General features: G+C 30.2%; 1 protein-coding gene across 1 annotated transcript in view; it reads left to right on the top strand.

The window, feature by feature from the left end:
* The first annotated feature begins 14,172 nt into the window (after window positions 1–14,172).
* LOC113375645 (transcriptional coactivator YAP1-like) overlaps window positions 14,173–20,094 on the top strand; it is a 19,032-nt gene continuing 13,110 nt past the window's right edge. The window contains exons 1-2 of the mRNA XM_026615574.1: window positions 14,173–14,183; window positions 14,452–14,579. Of these exons, the coding sequence (XP_026471359.1) occupies window positions 14,173–14,183; window positions 14,452–14,579 (139 nt within the window). The remainder of the gene's footprint in view (window positions 14,184–14,451; window positions 14,580–20,094) is intronic.

The following is a 20,094-nucleotide window of genomic DNA, read 5'->3' as shown; positions in this document are numbered from 1 at the left end:
ATAAAATACTTGAAAATATTTTTATGGAAAAATTTCGAATAAAAAAATTAAAACCTAAAAATGACATGATTCTTGCTAGTATATTTTATATATTCCAAATCAAAATATTATATCAATATTAGTTCAAGTTATATGAAGGATTTTCGTTATTATATCAGATGGTTATAATTCACAGTTTTCTTGTCTTCTCAAATTGTGAGAACATATTTACCAAAAAAGCAGACTTGAACATTAAACGCATAAAAAACAAAGAGCGTCCTTGAGGGAAGGATCGTGCTAGGTGAAAGTCTCTCCTAATGCTTCGCTTCTTCTGTAAGAGAATACTTTGTACATGATCGACGATTGACGATTTTAATAATGCATTCATTCGTTGGTTCATTCATTCATTTGATTGTTTATTTATTCATATACCAAAGAGTCAGTTGTACATGATTTTTAGCATAGGTGCGCCCGGAACAGATCCAACCTCGGCATACTTATTGACGGAAGGCCTAATAGTTCTGTACCTAAAATAATGCGTCTTGTTGACGATGGTTCAAGCATTTATTGAAGGAAAAAGTATTTTAATAAAATGTAAGTGAAGTATAGTTAAATATACTATATGTAGGTAGACATACATATTATTGCACCAGGCTGCTCTAAAATCACGGTGCTCACGATTAATAAAAAAATAGATTTTTTTTACAAGTTATCTACTACATTACGTGCTACTTATAATAAAATATTTTTAATTTTCAGAAATAAGGATGCTTTTATAATATTATAAACTTAATTTTAGAATTTTAGTCATGCATCATAGAAATCTTCATACATTTTGAAAAATTATAAGGACGCAAAACTGGGTTACAGAAAACGACATACTGCGCTTTATATTAGGTTGTCAAATATCTCCCTTCCGCTTTTTTGCTCTTGGTTTATAATACAAAAAGGCGAAAGGGAGATATTTGACAACCTTATACTAATTCGAATAATATTTTTTTACGGACAAATATTTCTTTTTGAAGAGAACATGTAGATTTAACTTCATGTAGGATGGAAGGACATGAATAAAAAAAATCAGAATTTGAAAGTGGAACACAGTTTAATGATTATATGCTATGGATTTATCTTCAAATTGCTATTATTATTATCTGTGTCAAAATAATAATCGGTTTATTTGAAATGGTCCAAATGACGTATAGTCAATTAGCAATCTCATCCCAATTATATTAAATTATTGGAACATATTCCTTAAAATTATGCAATATACATCTGCCTGATGATTTCCTGAAATCCCTGCAATGACGACCATGTGTATCATAATAAATTTGTTGTATTGTGATTCAACAACGACTGAAATAAGCAGAGGCGAGGCGTCTGCGCGGAGATGACCGCGCGCTGAATAGACGCCGCTTATAAATAGATTCTTGATAGACTGTGGGTTCACTGCGATTTATTTCCATCGGACTATCAATTTGGTAGCTTTGTTCTCTAAACTTGAATTTGTTTATTCTAAATAGTTACATTTTAACTGGATATATTTTTTTTACTCAAAGCTTTTCAAAAGAGTGCTTAAGGTTATTGACAAAAACTTATTCAGAATAGTGATTCAATAGCTTCCTTTGATTTCTATGTACGACGTCTTTTTATGGTCATAAGTTATCATCAAATAAGTATTCGTACAAAGCCAAATCATGCAAGTACGGCGATGAATTGTTGGTCAAAATGTGAAAATGTAGTTTTCAATTTTTAACTTTCAGAAGGGTAAGTTATAGTAGTCGTAAAAAATCGAAAATGAAAATTTTAAAAATTAATATCTTTACATTTCAAAGGTCTCTAAACATTTTGGCATACCTTAGAAAAAATGGACGCGTGTGCTTGCATGTGAGTGTGCAGATACAAATTTTTGTCGACGATTTTGCGAACACAGATCAATCGATTTGAATAACTAAAAAAATATTCGATATCGTGCTGATTAGTTTTTGGCGAAGGCAGGTCTAGCCGTTTCGGAGATGCGGGGCAAAAGTGCCGAAAATGTTATTTCAGTGTTTGAGATAACGGAGCGTCGGATTTAAATAATCAAAAAAACATTTTCCTTGTATTGACGAAATGAACAACTGTTAAAATTTTTGTAAGGGCAGGTCCAGCGCCTCCGGAGATCCAATAAAGAAGTAAAAAACAATGCCATTTGGTGGTCAAAATGAACATTAGACATATTTACATCGTATTATCAGATATTTTATCAAGATTTTAATAATAAGTACAAATTTTGTGAACATTTATAAGGGTTCCGTACCAATGTTTACATGTTAGAATCCAAACCAGCTATCCATTGCGATTGCTTAAAAAAGTCAATTTTTTTTCAAAGTTTTTCAAAGTTTTTTTTAATAATTTCGTTTTTGGTACGAGAAGTTCCAGCAATTGGCCTTAAGGCACGATGCCATGCACCATTAGTATTTTTTTAACTACAATTAGAGCTTAAGAGTTTCTCTGAGTTGTTATGATGATATTTCCTACGTTGCTTTCCAGAAGGGTATTTTCACTTTACATATAATGTTTCAAGCGAAAAACGATATTACCCCTGCTATTCGAGGTTGCAAATTCAAAGCTCTTATCACATGGCTCTTTAATGAAATAATCGATAATAAAAATTGATTGATGAGTTGGCGTACTATTGTGCAATAAACTATTAGAAGATTCGACCTACCGGTGACATAAACATACTGACATTTACACGCAATAATGTTTCAAAATTGAACCGAATGCAAACATATTTTTATGTTAAAGCGACGTACTTTACAACGAAGTAATGTACTCATGGATCTTTTATTAGTTATTCGAATGGGATTTACAAAAAAAAATCTTCAAAATATTGATTTATTTTCGAGTTATATGTTTTGCTAAATCGGCAATAGTACAAGAAAAATATCAATTCGTTGTAAATACAACGTCGCTTGAAATTCGACAGTGGATTATGAGATTTCGCGTTAAGTGCATTGTGGGTGACGACGCGAACAGATTTTCTGATGTCACGGCGGAGTTGGCCAAGGCGCGTGCCAAAAAAATAAGATCTGAGAAAAAATTGGCAAATGATTCACAGGACTCCACACATCATACTTTGAGCTAGAAGGATATAGGAGAACCAGGGAAATTATAGCACATTAGGAAAGAAATGCACACAGGACACACACACACACACACACACACATATATATACGAATATATACTCGATATATACTCGTATATATATATTAGGGTGGTCCTTAATATGAACATTTTCGAATTTCCTTGCTCCCAAGCGCTCAAATAGTTCCAAATTGAAAAAAAACAATTCTCTGAAACTTTCAGCACTTAATATTGTTTTTTAGATAGAGCGCGATTCATTCAAAGTTTTGTATGGAAATAGCATGATACTTTTCAATAAAAAATGACACGAATTTACACTTTTAATTCATTTGCCGCTAAGTTTTTTTTCAATTTTCAAAATTTTTTCCATGCTATTTCCATACTAAGTTTGATTGAATTGCGCATTATCTAAAAGTTAATATTAAGTGCTAAATCTTTCAGAGAATTAGTTTTTATCAATTTGGAACCATTTGAGTCCTTAGGAGCAAGGAAATTCGAAAATGACCATATTAAGGACCACCCTAAATATATATAATTTTAGTTTTTTTTAACTAAAATCTGCTTTAATCATTTCTTAATTTCGGGGATAAGAGGAATATTGCTTCTTTGCGAATTGTTAAAAACACACAAAAAATTATACGTTTATGCACTTCTTTTAAAATTGAGTGTATTTACTGCTTATCTTTTGAAGGATTTAAATTAAAGAAATTAAACACCGAATAAAAATTGAATTATACATTTGATAAATTCCTTAATAATTTTTGTAATTAGCAATTTTTTTTTTATTTTTTTCTCTCAATTAATTTATTTTCATATTGATAAAATTATGAAAATCTTTACAGATAAATTTAACTCAGGATTGCATATTACTTTCGTTGGAGGATGAAAAGCCAAATGACGAATATATTACATTTTATTTTGCATTTAGTTTACGGGTTTTCTATTTAGTGACCAACTGGTTATAAGGTTTTTTCAATTTAAGAATTGAGCTATGAAATCGTTTGGAAATTGTGAGCTTTTATGTGCAACCTAGAACTTTGGCGAAATCATGATCATTTTTTGGTTATTGTGGTTAATTTTTACTAATATATATTGTTAATTTAAAATTTGGATAGTTACAGTACCATGAATAACATTTCTAGGACAATCATGAAAAACAATAACACAATTGCTCCAAGTTATCAAGAATTAGGACTTTTTGTTGAACTACAAATTTAAAATTAAATTTTTACTCGAAATTTCTCAATAATATCAAGTATTTTACCATTTTACAGTCTTTATTAGGTGCGCCAACTTCTGATGAAACTTGCCAACAGATTTTGTCGATATGTTTCTGGTAACAGTTCTTGTGCTTTTTACGATATATTCTCATAATTCAATCTCTGCGTATTTTCTGACTACTAAAAATGATTCCAACTCTAGTTTCCTGTATACAATATTCGTATTTATATCCTGGCGTTATAAAAGGCGCGTGTGGCGCCCGCTTCCGAAATAATATTAATGTTAACGAAGTAAAGAGATATTTATTAGTTCTTGATGGCAATTTGTGATGTCGTCGAAAACACGATATTGCGCAACTCCCAGGTTATTATTGTTTTCGTCTTCTGGCTCTTTAAACTACATGTGCCTTGGCCTAGTCTTAATCTCGTAATATATTAATTGTACACGAGATTTTTAACTGGCTACTTCATTTTACATTCAATATAAAAGCCAAATCCAAAATTGATATAAATGTAATTTAATGACATCATCATTTTTTATTTGCATGTTTATCTAAATACATAATATATTAAATTAATTGTTCATAAAGTACAAAAAAATCTAAGAACTACATCCAGTGTAGTTATTTACAGTGATGGTGAAACATCTTTTTCAGACTTACAGTAGGTTATTCTGTTATGAGTTTGATCTTCCTTGCAACGATTATCAGTCAACCTGTTATTATTTTTGTAGCCAGGCATATAAAGTTTACTAAAACACAGCAGCTCATTCAATTACTGTATAATTACTTTATATTACACATTTTTGTTTATTTTTATCTCAAATAACCTTGTGATGCGATGTAGTATTGGCAAATAAAATATGATTTCAAAGATTTTACTAGCGGTTATAATAAATCTATAAATCTACAAATTGGTTATAATTTTGTTAAAATTTTCTTTTACAAATATCTTTAAATTACTTACAATATCTTATCTCTTCCATAGAATTAATATTGATATGATATTTTCCAAGAAAATATGTAATATATTATGTTTTTGGACTTCTACTCTTTCACAACGACGTAGTACCTAATTCTATTCTGTTCTATGATCATTAGCGGTCTTTTTTGCCTTATATGTTAAATTTGGATATAGTCGATCAATAACTTTCCGAAGATGTTTTTGGCACATATTCCGACTTGCTTATTTGGACTTAATTTGTTCTTCTAAATAGTTTGATGACGTTTTCTTAAACGGCTGTAAATGTCGATAAGGACTGCCGTTGGTTAGTTTTGCGAAGCTATTGGTCAAGCCGTTTAGAGTTAGCAGAAGGTTAGGATGCTGAACCGATTTGGAAAACTTGAAATCCGTTTGAAATACATTACATATTTGGGAATCGTGCTGATTAACTCTTTTTGGTCGAATTAAATTTGAAGATATGGATCTTAGTATTCGGAATTATTTTCCGTCGATAGAGCAGAACACGCAAGTTTAGGATGTGTAAACAAGATTTAAAAATTGTTTTGTGAACTTTAGATATATTTTTATCAAATACGCTTATAGTGTTGGTCGTTGACGTATACTAAATACTAGAAACCTACGAAAACTTTGGAATAATGGACCGCATTTTTTGGAAATACGAACGCGTGTACTATATTTGATATAATTGCAGATATAAGTTTGTTTGAATTAGAAATACAAATAGCATTGATAAGTTTTTGGTGAAAGCGAAAACTTTATTTTGGAAATAAGTTTTTGTATTATGTATTATTTGAAAAGACGATCGATTGTAGATGTATAAACCATTATTTTTGACTGGTCGCAAATTGACATGGTGAAAACACCATGTTCACCAGGCTGATGTAACACGCTGAAGATGGTTTTGTATTAAATAAATGTTGCTTGACTGTTAGTCCCGTTCTCGTTCCATTCTCGATTGCAACTGGCGTAAGGTTGTTGATACTTGGAACGTAGGAGCCGATGAAACATAACAAACAGATGCATAAATAGTTCCCATCTTCGCTATAATTAGCGCGAGGACTCCATACTATTATTGGACGACAGGTAGCGGATAAAACTAGCGACTCAACGCGACATTCTGGAATAAATTTGATAATAGACAAATTTCCTACTAAGCAATACTCTCCTTCATTATTATTTACATTTCAAACCTTGATTTTGTATCTCATTGCAAATTTATAGTTGCATTTTCTTCATACCCTTATCCTAGTATTTAGTCCTTTTATTCTTCCATTAGTATTCTTTGTATACTATTAGATTTCTCGTGATATTTTTTTTTCTAATTTTTACAGTATCTTCTAAATAATTTCATCATCCCATCCACTTGATCTATATCGCCTTTATTAAACATTATATATCAACAATAATAATATTTTGCTGGTTTTTAGAACGGAATTTAAGTGAGTATTTGTATTAAACAATGCGTTACTATTTGCAATTATTTAGTCTTCTAAATAGGTTATTATATGATTCTATATTGCTAAACTCATTTCTACTTAAACGTATATACCACAAATGTTGACTTAAGTATCAAACATATAAACTTCATTTATTTATTAAATTTTTATTTCTGGTTTTATACATACAGAATTATTTTGTTTCATATTATGATATTTATATTCAACTCTATTAAAGTTTCTCGTTTTTCAATATAAATTCGGCGTAAATACTCTATTCCTACTAAAATAATGAAATTGGGCTCCCGAATCTGCAGATTTAGAAAGAAATAATGCAGCTATAAATTTTCCTAAAAAAAAACTTTTCTCGATGCGCCGGATGGATGCCGCCTGTATTGTTTTGGCAACTTGCCTGTTATTCAATTTGGTGTTATTTTTAAATTACAAGCACGGCCGATATGTTGTTTTTCTCACTACTGTTTCAAGTATTAGAAATCGATTTTGATTCAAATATTGCTGTGAGCATTACCAGAAATGAGGAAAATGTTGCAATTTTCTAATTTTTCCAGTTATCAAAATCTTAATTCTTATCCAAATCTTAAACTGTATTACTTTCTCCTTCGTATCGATCATGCTGCGTAATACCACATTCAATTTTAATAGAAATTCTCATTTTGAAGCTTATAAAAAAAGATTCACTCACATGGACCGAAAAGCAAACACAAGGCAGCTGATTATATTATTAATAGACTTATGAACGAGCGTTTTAAGATCACACATCTGACTTGGCACAATCATTACTTTTATACGAGAATTATTGTACCGCGAATATTTGCCGAATCATTTTTCATGTAACATTGATGATCTCATTAGACCATATATTTTGAGGAAAACATTGAAAATGAAATTGTTTCTTTTCCGATGAACGACTTGTCGAGAGAATAATGAATATATTTTTCAAATTTGGGCCAAAATTACATTAGCTGATTTCTACTTTTATGAAATATTTAACAATATTTTTATTGTCTTGTTTTATGCTTTAAACATAATAATGCATGGTTTATTTTTAACTTTTCTCACTTAAAGTTAAAAAGGACATAACATTGTGCTTTGTTAAAGCATAGTGAAAATACAGTTTAAAAGCAAATTCACATTTGAACCTTTCTTATATGCCTAAATGCGCATATCTGAAAAAAATATTTAAGATTTCTTAAGAGATTATAGGATTATTGCTGTATCTAAAATTTAAAATTATCACGTAACCACTTGAATGCAATATTGAAAAAAGTCATCGCAATGTGGTCAGATTCTTGTGCAGAGAACAATTTTTTCACTTGACTTGTTACTGAAATAAACGAACAGTTGGTAATGTTTGATCTAAATTGTCTACTAATATAAATCTATAATATATTTTTAACTTTCCGTAGGGTAAGTCATAGTAATCGCAAAAATGAAAAGTTTTATATATCTTTACGTTCTAAAGGTTTCTGAACATTTTGGCATACCTAAGAAAATATGGATGCATGTGTTCGGATACAAATTTTCGTCGACGATTTTGGGAACACGGATGATCCTATTTGAAAAATTCGAAAAACATTCGATTTGTATTAATGGGGAGACTTGCAGTTTTTGGCAAAGGCAGGTCCAGCAGTTTCGAAGATACGGGACGAAAAGTGACAAAAATGATAATTTAGTTTTTTAAAGAACCGAACGTCTGATTTGAATTATTGAAAAAACAATTTATTTGTATTGACAAAACAAATGACTGGTGGGAAGGCATGTTCAGTGGTTTTGGAGATCTAATAGAAAAGTAAAAAGAAATACAATTTGGCGGTAAAAAATACGATTATTAGACATATGCACACCAAATTATTTGATATTTTTTAAAGATTTTAACAAATGTACAATCTTTGTTCATATTTCTATGGTTTCCGCAAAATCTTTTTCAAAGCTTATTTATAAAAATCTATTTACGGTACGGGAAATTACAGCAATTTGCCTTAGTGCACGATGCCGCCATGCACCACTAGTTCTATATAATTTTATCATCTGATAGATTTTGGTTAGATTTGGCATAATTATCTGCGGAACAACAATCGTCCATGAACACCAAGTGTCCCGATATGGTTACAGTACAGTAACGAGTCGAGACAAAATAGTTCTGGCGCTTGATGTCTTACTACCAAAAAGGAAATGGACATTACACTCACTAACACATGCAAACGAATCCAACGAACGTAAGAAAGAAGTGCTTCCGGTGGAAGTGAGCCAGCCGGATGAAACGGACAATGAAGGACGCAAAATGTCTTGTTTCTTTGCTAACGACTCTGGGAGATTTCTGGCAAGTGATGCGATTTGCCTTGTGCAAATATATACTCAATTAAACTCCCGCACATGCACACACACACGTTTAACATGTGTTATAGAGCAGGGCGGGTACAAAGGTTCAATTTGACTTCAACTAATAATATTGTGAAAACTAAACCAATTATATTTTAACAAATCAACAACTATCTGACCATGTTCAGTCAAACTCCTAGCTAACAATAAGTCATCATTCTATAAATGTGTCCTTTTGCTATTTCTCAAAAATTTGTGACCTGGTCGTTTTTACCCCATAGACCGAGTAAATTGGGACGGTCAGGGGGTAAGCAGATACAATGTCTTACTTTTAATATTAAGAGATTTTACAAAATATTTGCTACAACCAAAGCAAAATATAAATTTCATGGATACATTTTTTGCAGATATAACAATGTTATATATTATGTATATTAGCCCTTGATCTGGTACTTTGTCAGAAATAATCAACAGAGTTAGAATAAGTTCTTTTAACTTTCCTCTTGTAATTTTTTTTTTCAATTGTTAAACTATTCTTCTATTTACTTTTTCCTATTGTTTACAGCTTTGCCAGGATAAAGGTTCCGTTGTTTTCTTTTACCCCACCCACATGTATATTTTTATAGAAGCAAAAAAACTCTTGAACCTAACTTAAAAATACCAATACATCTTATATTATAAAACATTTAGATGCCGTTGACTTTAAAATTATATTAAGGTCTTGTAAACTAAACAACAGTGCTCACGACCAAAAACTCTAATAACGAAAGAAAATACATTTGATATGGATTTTCGAACATTGCCGTTTATATCTCAATAACGACGTTGTAAGAATCAAGGTGATGGTTGGTTTAGCTCGTTTTTCCACCACTTTGAAATTTTTAGTTAAAAAAAATTTCAACTTTACTTGTTTTTGAGATATCGGTGGTAGACCGGACTTTTAAGATCCGGAGTTTTATATATACAACGCAAATTCATGTTTTTATATAGAGAAAATGTGATAATAGTTGTACGTTGCTGTATTTTTGCCAGCATTAATATTTGTTGTCAAAGTAAACTATTGAACCATAATATACTTATGCTTCAATATAAAATTATAAAATAAGTTTAAGTATTCAAATAAATAAGTTAATAAAATCGAACTAATAGATTAATAGTTGAGCTGTATTAAATAATTAAAGCAAATATTGAATTCAATAAAAAGTGTTTATATGTGAAATAAAAACGTAGAGTTGTAAATTCAGACAATTTTCGTTTTAATTATCCATTCGATTTCATTTTCACGGAAGTCGTCGGTTGTCGATTTATGCTGCCCCTGGTGTTTCATGTACAGCCTATTAAAAGTGAAGGCATATCCTTGCCAGTAATGTATTCGTGAATGTTGTTTTATTAATAACACACTGATCTAAAATATTTTCTAACCGGGTAAAAGTGATCGTGCAAGATCTCACGTCCAACAATTGTTTCGAATGTTACTCGTTACTGATAGTCCAACGTTTAAAAAAAGTATAGTATATTATAAATAGAGTGAAAATTACAATTAAAAATATTAGCTAAGCAGTTAGTTTAGAGTTGAAAAATACTTAAGAATAAAGTATCTAAATTTGGACTGGATTTTATGTATTATCCAATTATTCGCAAGCGGATGAATAATGTTATTTCAGGATCATATCCAGCTTATTCGTAATAAATGACCAAAGAACTTCGTACTATAGTTTTATCGTTCGGTCATGTATAATGTAGTGAAATACTTTCAATATCTTAAGATATGGTTTGGTACAATAATTATAGATTTCCAAACTTCGCAATTACCCATAATTTATCTTTTTAATTTCCATAAATATCATGTGAAATGTTCTATTACTTTATATTTAACTTACTCATCCTTTACTGTCTTTAATTCTACCATATCTTAATGTATGTTTATGGTTTTTTATAGAGTTTTTCCATTATTTTTAATATCATATATTTGTTAATTCCAGTATAACATAGTTTAATATGTAATTTGAATGATTGTATTGATATCAATTGGGTAGGTGTGCAATTTGTTATTATTGAATTTTTGTATTTACTTATAATAGCCAAATAAAGATTAATTATTCAAATATCTTTTAGACAAGTGTCTTAAACACAAACAAAAACAAACATGCTACGTTTTTATATTAAAACGCAAAAAAGCTTATTCTAATGCACGAATATTCTGTTTTACAGATAATTACAGTTTAAACATCTAATAAGGCTCGGAATATTTTATAATATACCTCTATTCATACATTTAGTCTACAACATTAAAATTTCAAATATAAATCTATTAAGGTGTATATAAATATATAATGCGCAAATAGTGTTCTCGTATTCACGATTCCGTTTTATATTGCATAAGGTGAACGTTACATTGTTCTTTGTCCTAATCAACTCGTAATTTTTCTAATGATGTTTTGAAACATTAAACTTTTATGATATCAGTACAGTGCAATTCACACGACATTACGCACAACATTTTATTATCAGACTTTAAACAATTCACAGTTCATTTGTTTAAATAATAGTTCTCGCTGAAAAGCATTAGCATTAATTCAGATTCAATAACAATTTTTCTTTGATTATGTGAATTAGTTTCAGAATACTATTAATCTATATTTAATTGAAAACTTATCTTATTTTGAAAGTTTGCTGAATAACAATTCTTGCTATTCAATTATAATGCCGGAGCAGAATTGAATTTAAATGAAAATATTTAATATTAGACGATGTCAATTAATAGTCATTTATATTTTGATAATTCATAATTTTGTGGGGCGATGCAGTTTAGTTTTCATTTCAATAAATCTAATCAATTGGAATTGCTACAGTAAAAAAAACTATTTCAACTTGTATTGTTGATTCGTGGGTACTTTATTTAGCAAAGAGTATTTATTGTACATATAATTATATGGTGTTATGTCAGCAAATACTTCGAGTATTAGTTAATTAGTCATAGTTGGATTGGACAACTACTGAGTTGCCGTCCATTCAAAAATCCGTATAATAAAGTCAAAACAATTACTAAATATTCTGTGTGCGACAGATTGTAATTAAAAATGTAAAAAAAACTATATGATGTAGTTGCATCTCATTTTTTTTTGTACGTGTTGAGCACCGCGTGGCCAGTTTGTTGCATTATTAATTCCAAATCATGAATCAGTTTGTTTTCATTATCAAAATCAATGTACACAATAACAAATCTTACTTTTTGTTTTCATCTTCCTTAAATACGTGTAGCACATAATTAATGTTCGGCATTGTTATTGTAAATAAATTGCGATTGTTTATTTTTTCAAATATTTTTTGCTGCTACAAATTGGTTTGTTCTTATCACGATTATAAATGTAGGCGTGCTGCTCTGGCAGAGTAGTAATTGTAGATAGAATTGCTCTTTTTTGATATGATTTTTCTGACAGACGTAAAATAGACAAACTTTGTCAAATGCCTGTTGAAGAAGATCAAGGAATATAGCGGAGCAGTAGTTTTTTAAATGAAAGGCGGAATTTAAAGTATTCACACACAATGCATGTGATGTATTGTTAAGTGTCGCTTTCTGAAGTCGAACTCAAAATTTGGTATCAGCCTTTTGTCGTTTAGCAAGATATTAAATTAGGTTTTGTATGATTTTTGCTGTTTTCCAAGTTGCTGGAAATATTGTAATCTAATCTGGTGATTTCTTCACCATTTTAATTGTGATTTGGACTTAAGAAACAAAATAAACTTATCCCACTAGTTAATAAGTAATTAGCAAGTAATATTAGGATAAGTTTAGTATTATAAGCATATTATATATTTGCATATTATCTCACTATCAGTAATATGAGGACCTCCACTTTGACCCGGTGGTTAATTAAACACAAAATAATTTCTAAATCTTGTTCATTAACGGTTTGCGAGTACCGTTTACGAGTACTAAAAAACATTCTCTATAAAATACATCAAATGCGTACAAAGGGTCTTCAAAAAGCATTTAATGTTATTTGTTTGTGATGCGATGATTCGAAAGAAACAAATATTTCTTTAATAGACTTTTAAAATTTTAATAACTCTGAATATTGTTTTTTTTATTAACTTTCCCAAGGGTAAGTTATAATAATCGAAAAAATTGAAAATGAAAATTTTTGCATATCTTTACGTTTCAACATTTTGAAAATGAACATTTTGGCATATCTTAGAAAAAATGGATGTATGTAGTATAATATATATATATGTACGAATATAAATTTTTGTCCACGATTTTGAGAGCATGGATCAACCGTTTTGAATGATTTAAATTTTAAAGCATTCGATTCCTACTGATGGGGTGATGTGTTGATCAGTTTTGCAAAGGCAATTCCAGCCATTTTGAAGATACAGGGCGAAAAGTGTAAAAAATGGCAATTCAGTTTTTGAGAGAACTGAGAGCGTCCAATTTGAACGATTCAAAAAAGCATTTTAAAAAAAAACTTGTATTGGCGAAGTAAAAAATTGATCAAAATTGAGTAATCGAAAATGGCAAAAAAATACGGTACGGGAAGTTCCAGCAATTTGCTTTAAGGCACGATGCCATGCACCACTAGTTATCTAATAAAATGTGAAAAGTGATTCTCTGGAGGCCGAAATGAAAATGATATGAAATGTTGACCCTAGCGGTTAAGTCGATCACGTATTACCTCGCATGCCTGCGGACGATCTTCCTTCGCGAGTTCGAAATCAATCATATCCGAGCAAAAGGCTTCAAGGTGAATCTCACACGCGGTCTACCTCGGCATTCCCGTCATTCCTTAGGTTTTATGCAAATTCATAAACTACCTATCGCTGTCTGTACCTCAATTTGCGCAGACCTCACTCGTAATTTGTTTTTTCTTCTTCACTTTTTCAATTTCAACTGGTACGAGCAGCACCATGGTTCGCAATAAATAAATTTATTAGCTGCTGATAAGTGAAAAATAAATTGGATGAAAATTGTTCGGCACGGTTAAATTTTTTTATTCACTGAAACAACTATCACAGAATAGATGTTTATTACGAGTGTCATATTAACTGGCGAGGTTAGTGTATTTTCACTTACTTCTGTTTGAGATATTTTTAAATGGACATTTAAGATGAAAACCAAGTGAATAATAATAATTAATATTTATTCAGGATGTATTATTTCCTTGGCTTAAGCGATGGGGCATAACTATTGACCTGTTCTCTAATTAAGGAAATACAAATTTATATGCAATGAAGTAATATAAAACCAATAGTTGTTTAAATTATTAGTAGGTTTAATTAAATGTTTTCATTGTTTATTATATTGGTTTTGAGTAAAATTCGCTGTAATGATTCTATCGCTCTGTGCTTGGTAAATGATTTTTACTAATGTTATGTTTATGTTGCAGTCATGTAACCAGAACGACCACATGGGATGACCCGCGCAAAACCCTAGCCGCCCAAGCTGCTGCCCAACATCAGAGTGCCGACACATTGCTTAGCGCACCAGCCCAGGCTCAACAAGCACAAACTGCAGGTTAGATCTTTTCTTCACATTTCAAATGACGAATGAACAAATGATAAGGCAAATAATAAATAAACAAATATAAAGAAGTTGTTAATCGATCAATGTTGTTGCACTACAAATACAGTGTAGTACAATATAACTTCAATTCAGTAATACAATTAAAAAATATAAAAAATATGCAATAGGATTTTGATACACTTTTGTATATTATAAATGATTTTTCTGATGAGATAATATAAAAATAAATTTATACACTCGAATATAAGATTTTATACTAGGCTCTAGATTACTGAGTTTTAAGCTTAAGTCTCCGTTGTGTTATTTCAAGTCTATTTCTTTTTTATCAATAAATTATTGCAAATATTTGTACATATGATTACATTTGGGCATTTGGTTTCAGTTTCTTCATAAAGCCATTTCCTAACGAATCTACCTAGCTACTTGATATTTTCTTAACTAAAAATGAAGTTATATCTAATTTTTATATCTTTTTTTGTTACATCTTCTTTTTTATTTACCTAGAACGGAAATTTGTAGTTATCAGGTTGGTAACTAAGTGCGTATTTTTGTTAGCAATTTGTAGTTATTGTTGGCAACTTAGTAAATGCGCAATTTTGTTACAAAATCAAAGACAATTTCTGCGCGAAATTAAATAACTTTGTTTTGTAATGTATTGACCATTTTGATCGATGACCTTTTGTTACCTTCCAAGAAGCATCAATATCCTTTTTTTATAAAACTTCCAGGAACAATTTGGCACCATCATATTTTTTTTAATTCAAGGATTTCAATCAGGTCAGGACTATTTGGTGGATGTGGAGAAGCATTCCAACCAAGCCCCAATAATTTTTAAACATAGCCAATTTGTTTTTATTAGACGAATCGATTATTGCTTCAATTAAGTTGTCCACAACTTTAACTGGACAATCAGAGCAGCGTTGAATGAAAAATCACCAGAATGACATTTTCCAAACCAATTTTAACATTTTCTAAGGCTTCAGCATCATAAACAGCACCTAACCTATGGGATCATTGTTTTTTCCTTTGCAGAAACAAAATAGCAAAATATGATAATAATGTTTGTTTTAATTTTTAATCTTTTAACGAACGCTAAACGAAAACACGATAACCGATCAAAAATGTATTTTCTACTAATTGATAGCTGAATTTCTTACTATACAATAAAAAAAATGTGTTTTACATATAGACTACCTCAGCAAACTAAGGACTTGTTTGAAGCAATCTAAGAGTAAAAAAACGCGCTTGGTTGCCAACCTTGTACTATTTAAGGATACAATAAGAATTTATTTTAAATTAATTCCATCTTTAGCTATAGTTACTAACCGTGAGTGAAAAACTTACGTCGTATTTTTTGTTTACTTTTTTCCGCTTTCAAATCCTTGTATTAAATTCTATTCGCTTAAATTTTGCAATTAACTTTATTTTAGTAAAAGATATCGCTGGTCTAATCGAAATTAAAGTTGCAGTAGGTACTACAAAAAGCATTGCAGATTATTTATAAATTCGTTAGAACATATTTTTATAATTTATCAACAGCAACACATGTTTCAAGACATATCCCTTTTCTGCATATGTGGCAGTAAGTCACTTCTGCCAATATCCAGAAATTGCCCAATGACCTAATTAAATAAAAAAATATAAATGATGTAGAATATATTGAATTGAAAATTATATGAATCATATTATGCAAGATATTTTACCGACAGGAAGATTAAAAAAAGTTAGGTTATTGAATCTAGTACAATAACATTTAACAATTATTAGTAATAATGAAGTTATCTCGCTAAAAAAAATCTCAACTTAAAACCTTAACTCATTTTTTTTTTGTTTTGGTTGATTCATTTAGATAAAATAAAATAAAAAACGTAATTGTTGAGCGTGTCTAAATAGAACTCCGGACAATGTTTCCAATTTCCCTTTTCTATGTTATGAAAACTGTTTTATCAATATTTATCTAATTGAAAATTATCAAGCAGATTCTGAATGAAGTCTGCGTCGATGACTGACGCAATTCTACGCCGAAAGTAAACTCATCAAGTTATTTGTGATTTCGAGACGTCAAAAGGACGTCATACAAACAATACTGTTATTACCATACACCTATGCCTTATAAGAGCATGATCATTGATTGATGGAGGTGGAGAATGACAATTCATATTCACTAACATCTTGGGGTTTGTTACTCATGATAAAATTGCAAGTTTAGCAACTACTTTTATTCATTACCTAGGATTACCTAGGATCTCTATCAGTCTAATTCCTTTACATAAATAATAGCAAATGATGTTTTATCTTAGTAGTAGATTTTTATATCTGCATTGCTAATTTTGAGACATCTATATTATTCTTGTAATAATTGATAATATAGCAAATATTATGAATAATCATAAATTAAAGTTTTAAGTATTATAATTACTGGAATAAATTTTAATGATTTATTGTATAGTTGATATATTTAAATATTATGTTTTACATAACATAACATTTATGTTGTATAAAAGCATTTTTATTATTTATTGAAGTATAAGTCTCTGTTGAGAAATTTGTTTTAAATATCTTCCAATTAGGAAAAGATTTTTTGACCGTAACTCCATTTTCGTTGGAAGTTCCAGGTCTTTTGAAAATATAGATAGCAGGATGTTTCCAAGTGAAAATAGTCTCCGACATTATTGCATCAATATAAAAACTTCATCAGTATAACATAGATTGTAATATTAAATTCAATAAATAGAGAAATTACAAGCATTGGTTTGTTTTCTGAAAAAGTCGTATTTATATCATTATATGCTTATATGATCGCTGTAATGATTATTGTAACGATCGCTCTTCAAATAAGTTCAGAAAAAGTTTGTCATATTTTTGTGTATGTTGGTGCTTAACATCTTGAGTTGTGGTCTGTCATAAAAAGCCAAAGTAAGGCTTATTACTGGGTATCCTGTAATAAGTTTAATTCGATTTTACTTTACACTTTACATATATGTATCTTTAAAATCATTGAATGTTTCTTTATAAGGACAAATTGTGCCATAGTCATTTAAATTTGCCAACGCAAATTTCTGTGCAACGGCTGTTTTTGTTCACTCCAATTCAAATTCTGGACTTATTATATTTATATACACTTATTTTCCACAGGATAAATAAAATGTTTGCTTGTTAACTACTTCACATTGATTTTGTCTCTATCAGCTGTATCAACTGTTTTCGCCAAAATTATGAGTTCACGGGCCAATTTTATGATTTGCGTAAATCGCATATATGCGGCTCTCGTAACTAAAGGGTTAAGAACTTTTCGAACTTATCCATTTTTTATTAAAGAAATTTAGGCGAATATAGTATTATGATCTTAGAAATCTTTTATTGAAATTTCCTTTATATTTGTGTAATTTAGCTGTACTTTATTTTATACAGTGAGATTGTCTTATATTTTATAAGTGTGCGTGCGGGTTATCACGAGCTCTCAACAATTCTTGCATAATGGATACTTTATCAGTGATTGCGATACTTTGGCCCATTTGTTTGATGTTCTGTTGAAAGTTAGAACAATTAACCGAAATCATCGAGCAGTAATGACGGTTAATAATAAAACTACAAATACAAACAACAAAGTACAATAATTAAACTACAAAGTGGCGAAAAACAGTATTTAAAGGGGCGGCAGTCATTAACGCATGGCTGCTTATTCTTTTCCTCAGCTAGTATGGAGTTAAATCATCATCTAGGAATTTCTTGAACTTGTTTTTGTATTTGTCTTTAAAGGTTAGGTTTGCTTAAATTTTTGTTCCAGCTACGTCAAGTCTTTGAATTCCATGTCGAAACTTAGTTTGTGAGCCAATTATTAGAATAACTACATACACTAAAACTCTAAAATCTTAGCCAAAATATTCTGCTTTTTGAACAATTATTGGCCCTGTCGCAAGCTTTGCTTTACAGCGAGTTACGGGATCCATCCCGCTGACATAGCTTATATCTAGCCACAAGATCCTCCTTGCTGATAAAGCATATTTTTAACTATATAAGTAGCAAGATCTCTACATTCGATGAGGATAATCTTTGCCAGTATTTACACCAGTCCAGTTATATAATTCATTATATCATTATATTGTAAAATTCAGTTATTTTATATATTTTATTGTAATTTTAAGAAATAAAGTTTTTTATTTTATTCTCGAATAACGAGTATAAAATTGGCGCAGTCGGTAGGATTGAATTCGGGATCGTCTATCGCAGATATCCATTGATTTCAATCATTTAGAATTCAGAACCAATAATTAGTAAAAGTGATAGAAAAATCAATAGGATTGAATTTGGAAAGGTCTATCGCAGGATTTCCAATCAATTCAAAGGTGATTGTAGTTCATAGTGTGCAAAAGTGCAAGTGAAAAAATATATATATTGTGTGAAAAAAGTGCGAAGAGGAAATTCGCCAAAACATCTGGAACTGGTGAGTGAAAATTTTAATTGATAGTAAAATTGCCATCCTCCCTTATCCTTCAATCGCTGGAGATAAGAAAGCAATTTTTACAGTTTAAATTTTTCTTAATTAATTAATTGATTAAATAATATATATACAAATTTATTTTATTTTTGCATTCCATTGAAACATAATTCCACGTACGCGAATTAGTTTATGGAAATTGGTATTGATTTTATAGAGAACTTAGCAAACTCATTAGCAAATATGTCCATTCAAAACATCCCCAAATTTGATCATATATTGATCGACACTATCCCAAGTTTTGGCGGTAACCCCGCAGAACTAAATTCATTTATTTCAAGAGTTAGGGAAATCAAGAGTAGATATCATGACAGTAGTAATCCGACTTGTATACAAAACGAAATTATTAGGAGCGCAGTTTTTTCGAAACTATATGATAATGCTAAATATGCTATAGAAATTGCCAATGCTAGAGAAATAGATGATATAGTTAGGGTATTAATATCAAAATTTTCAGACCGTAGAGATGATATATCTTTAACTTTTGATCTCCATCATATGAGACAATTACCAAATGAAAACCGTTATCAGTTCTATGAAAGATTTCAAAATTTGATTACAATTTATAATAATTATATATACTTACACCTTACAAACAAAGAAATCATCCTAGATAGATGCAACAACTTCCAAAAAAGCGCCTTGGCCGTATTCATAGCACATGTTAAACAGCCATATAGTTCACTTCTCAGAAATCGTAACGTTTCGTCATTAGAAGAAGCTTTAAGGATTATAGAAAAGGACGACTATGTTAGTAGTGTTAGAGATGACTCAGACCATTTAGATACAATAGTAAAAGAAATAGTAAACCACAAAGTTATCAGAAAAACGTCCCCAATTTTGCACTTCCTAGAAATTCAAATACGGCAATTCCAAATTATAAGAGAGACAACATCATTTCCAACCGCATTTTTATACTCCACAAATGTCCCCACCAAATATTTCCAAACCAAATAACTTCCAAACCAAATAGCTTCCAATCAAATAACTTTCAAACAAACCAAATGA

This window comes from Ctenocephalides felis, unplaced genomic scaffold, assembly GCF_003426905.1.
Source record: "Ctenocephalides felis isolate EL2017-DRISC unplaced genomic scaffold, ASM342690v1 CF-g0.4_SCAFFOLD_01886, whole genome shotgun sequence".
Lineage (NCBI taxonomy): Eukaryota > Metazoa > Arthropoda > Insecta > Siphonaptera > Pulicidae > Ctenocephalides > Ctenocephalides felis.
Note: the sequence above shows the minus strand (reverse complement) of the source record. Positions and strands in the feature narration are given on the sequence as shown.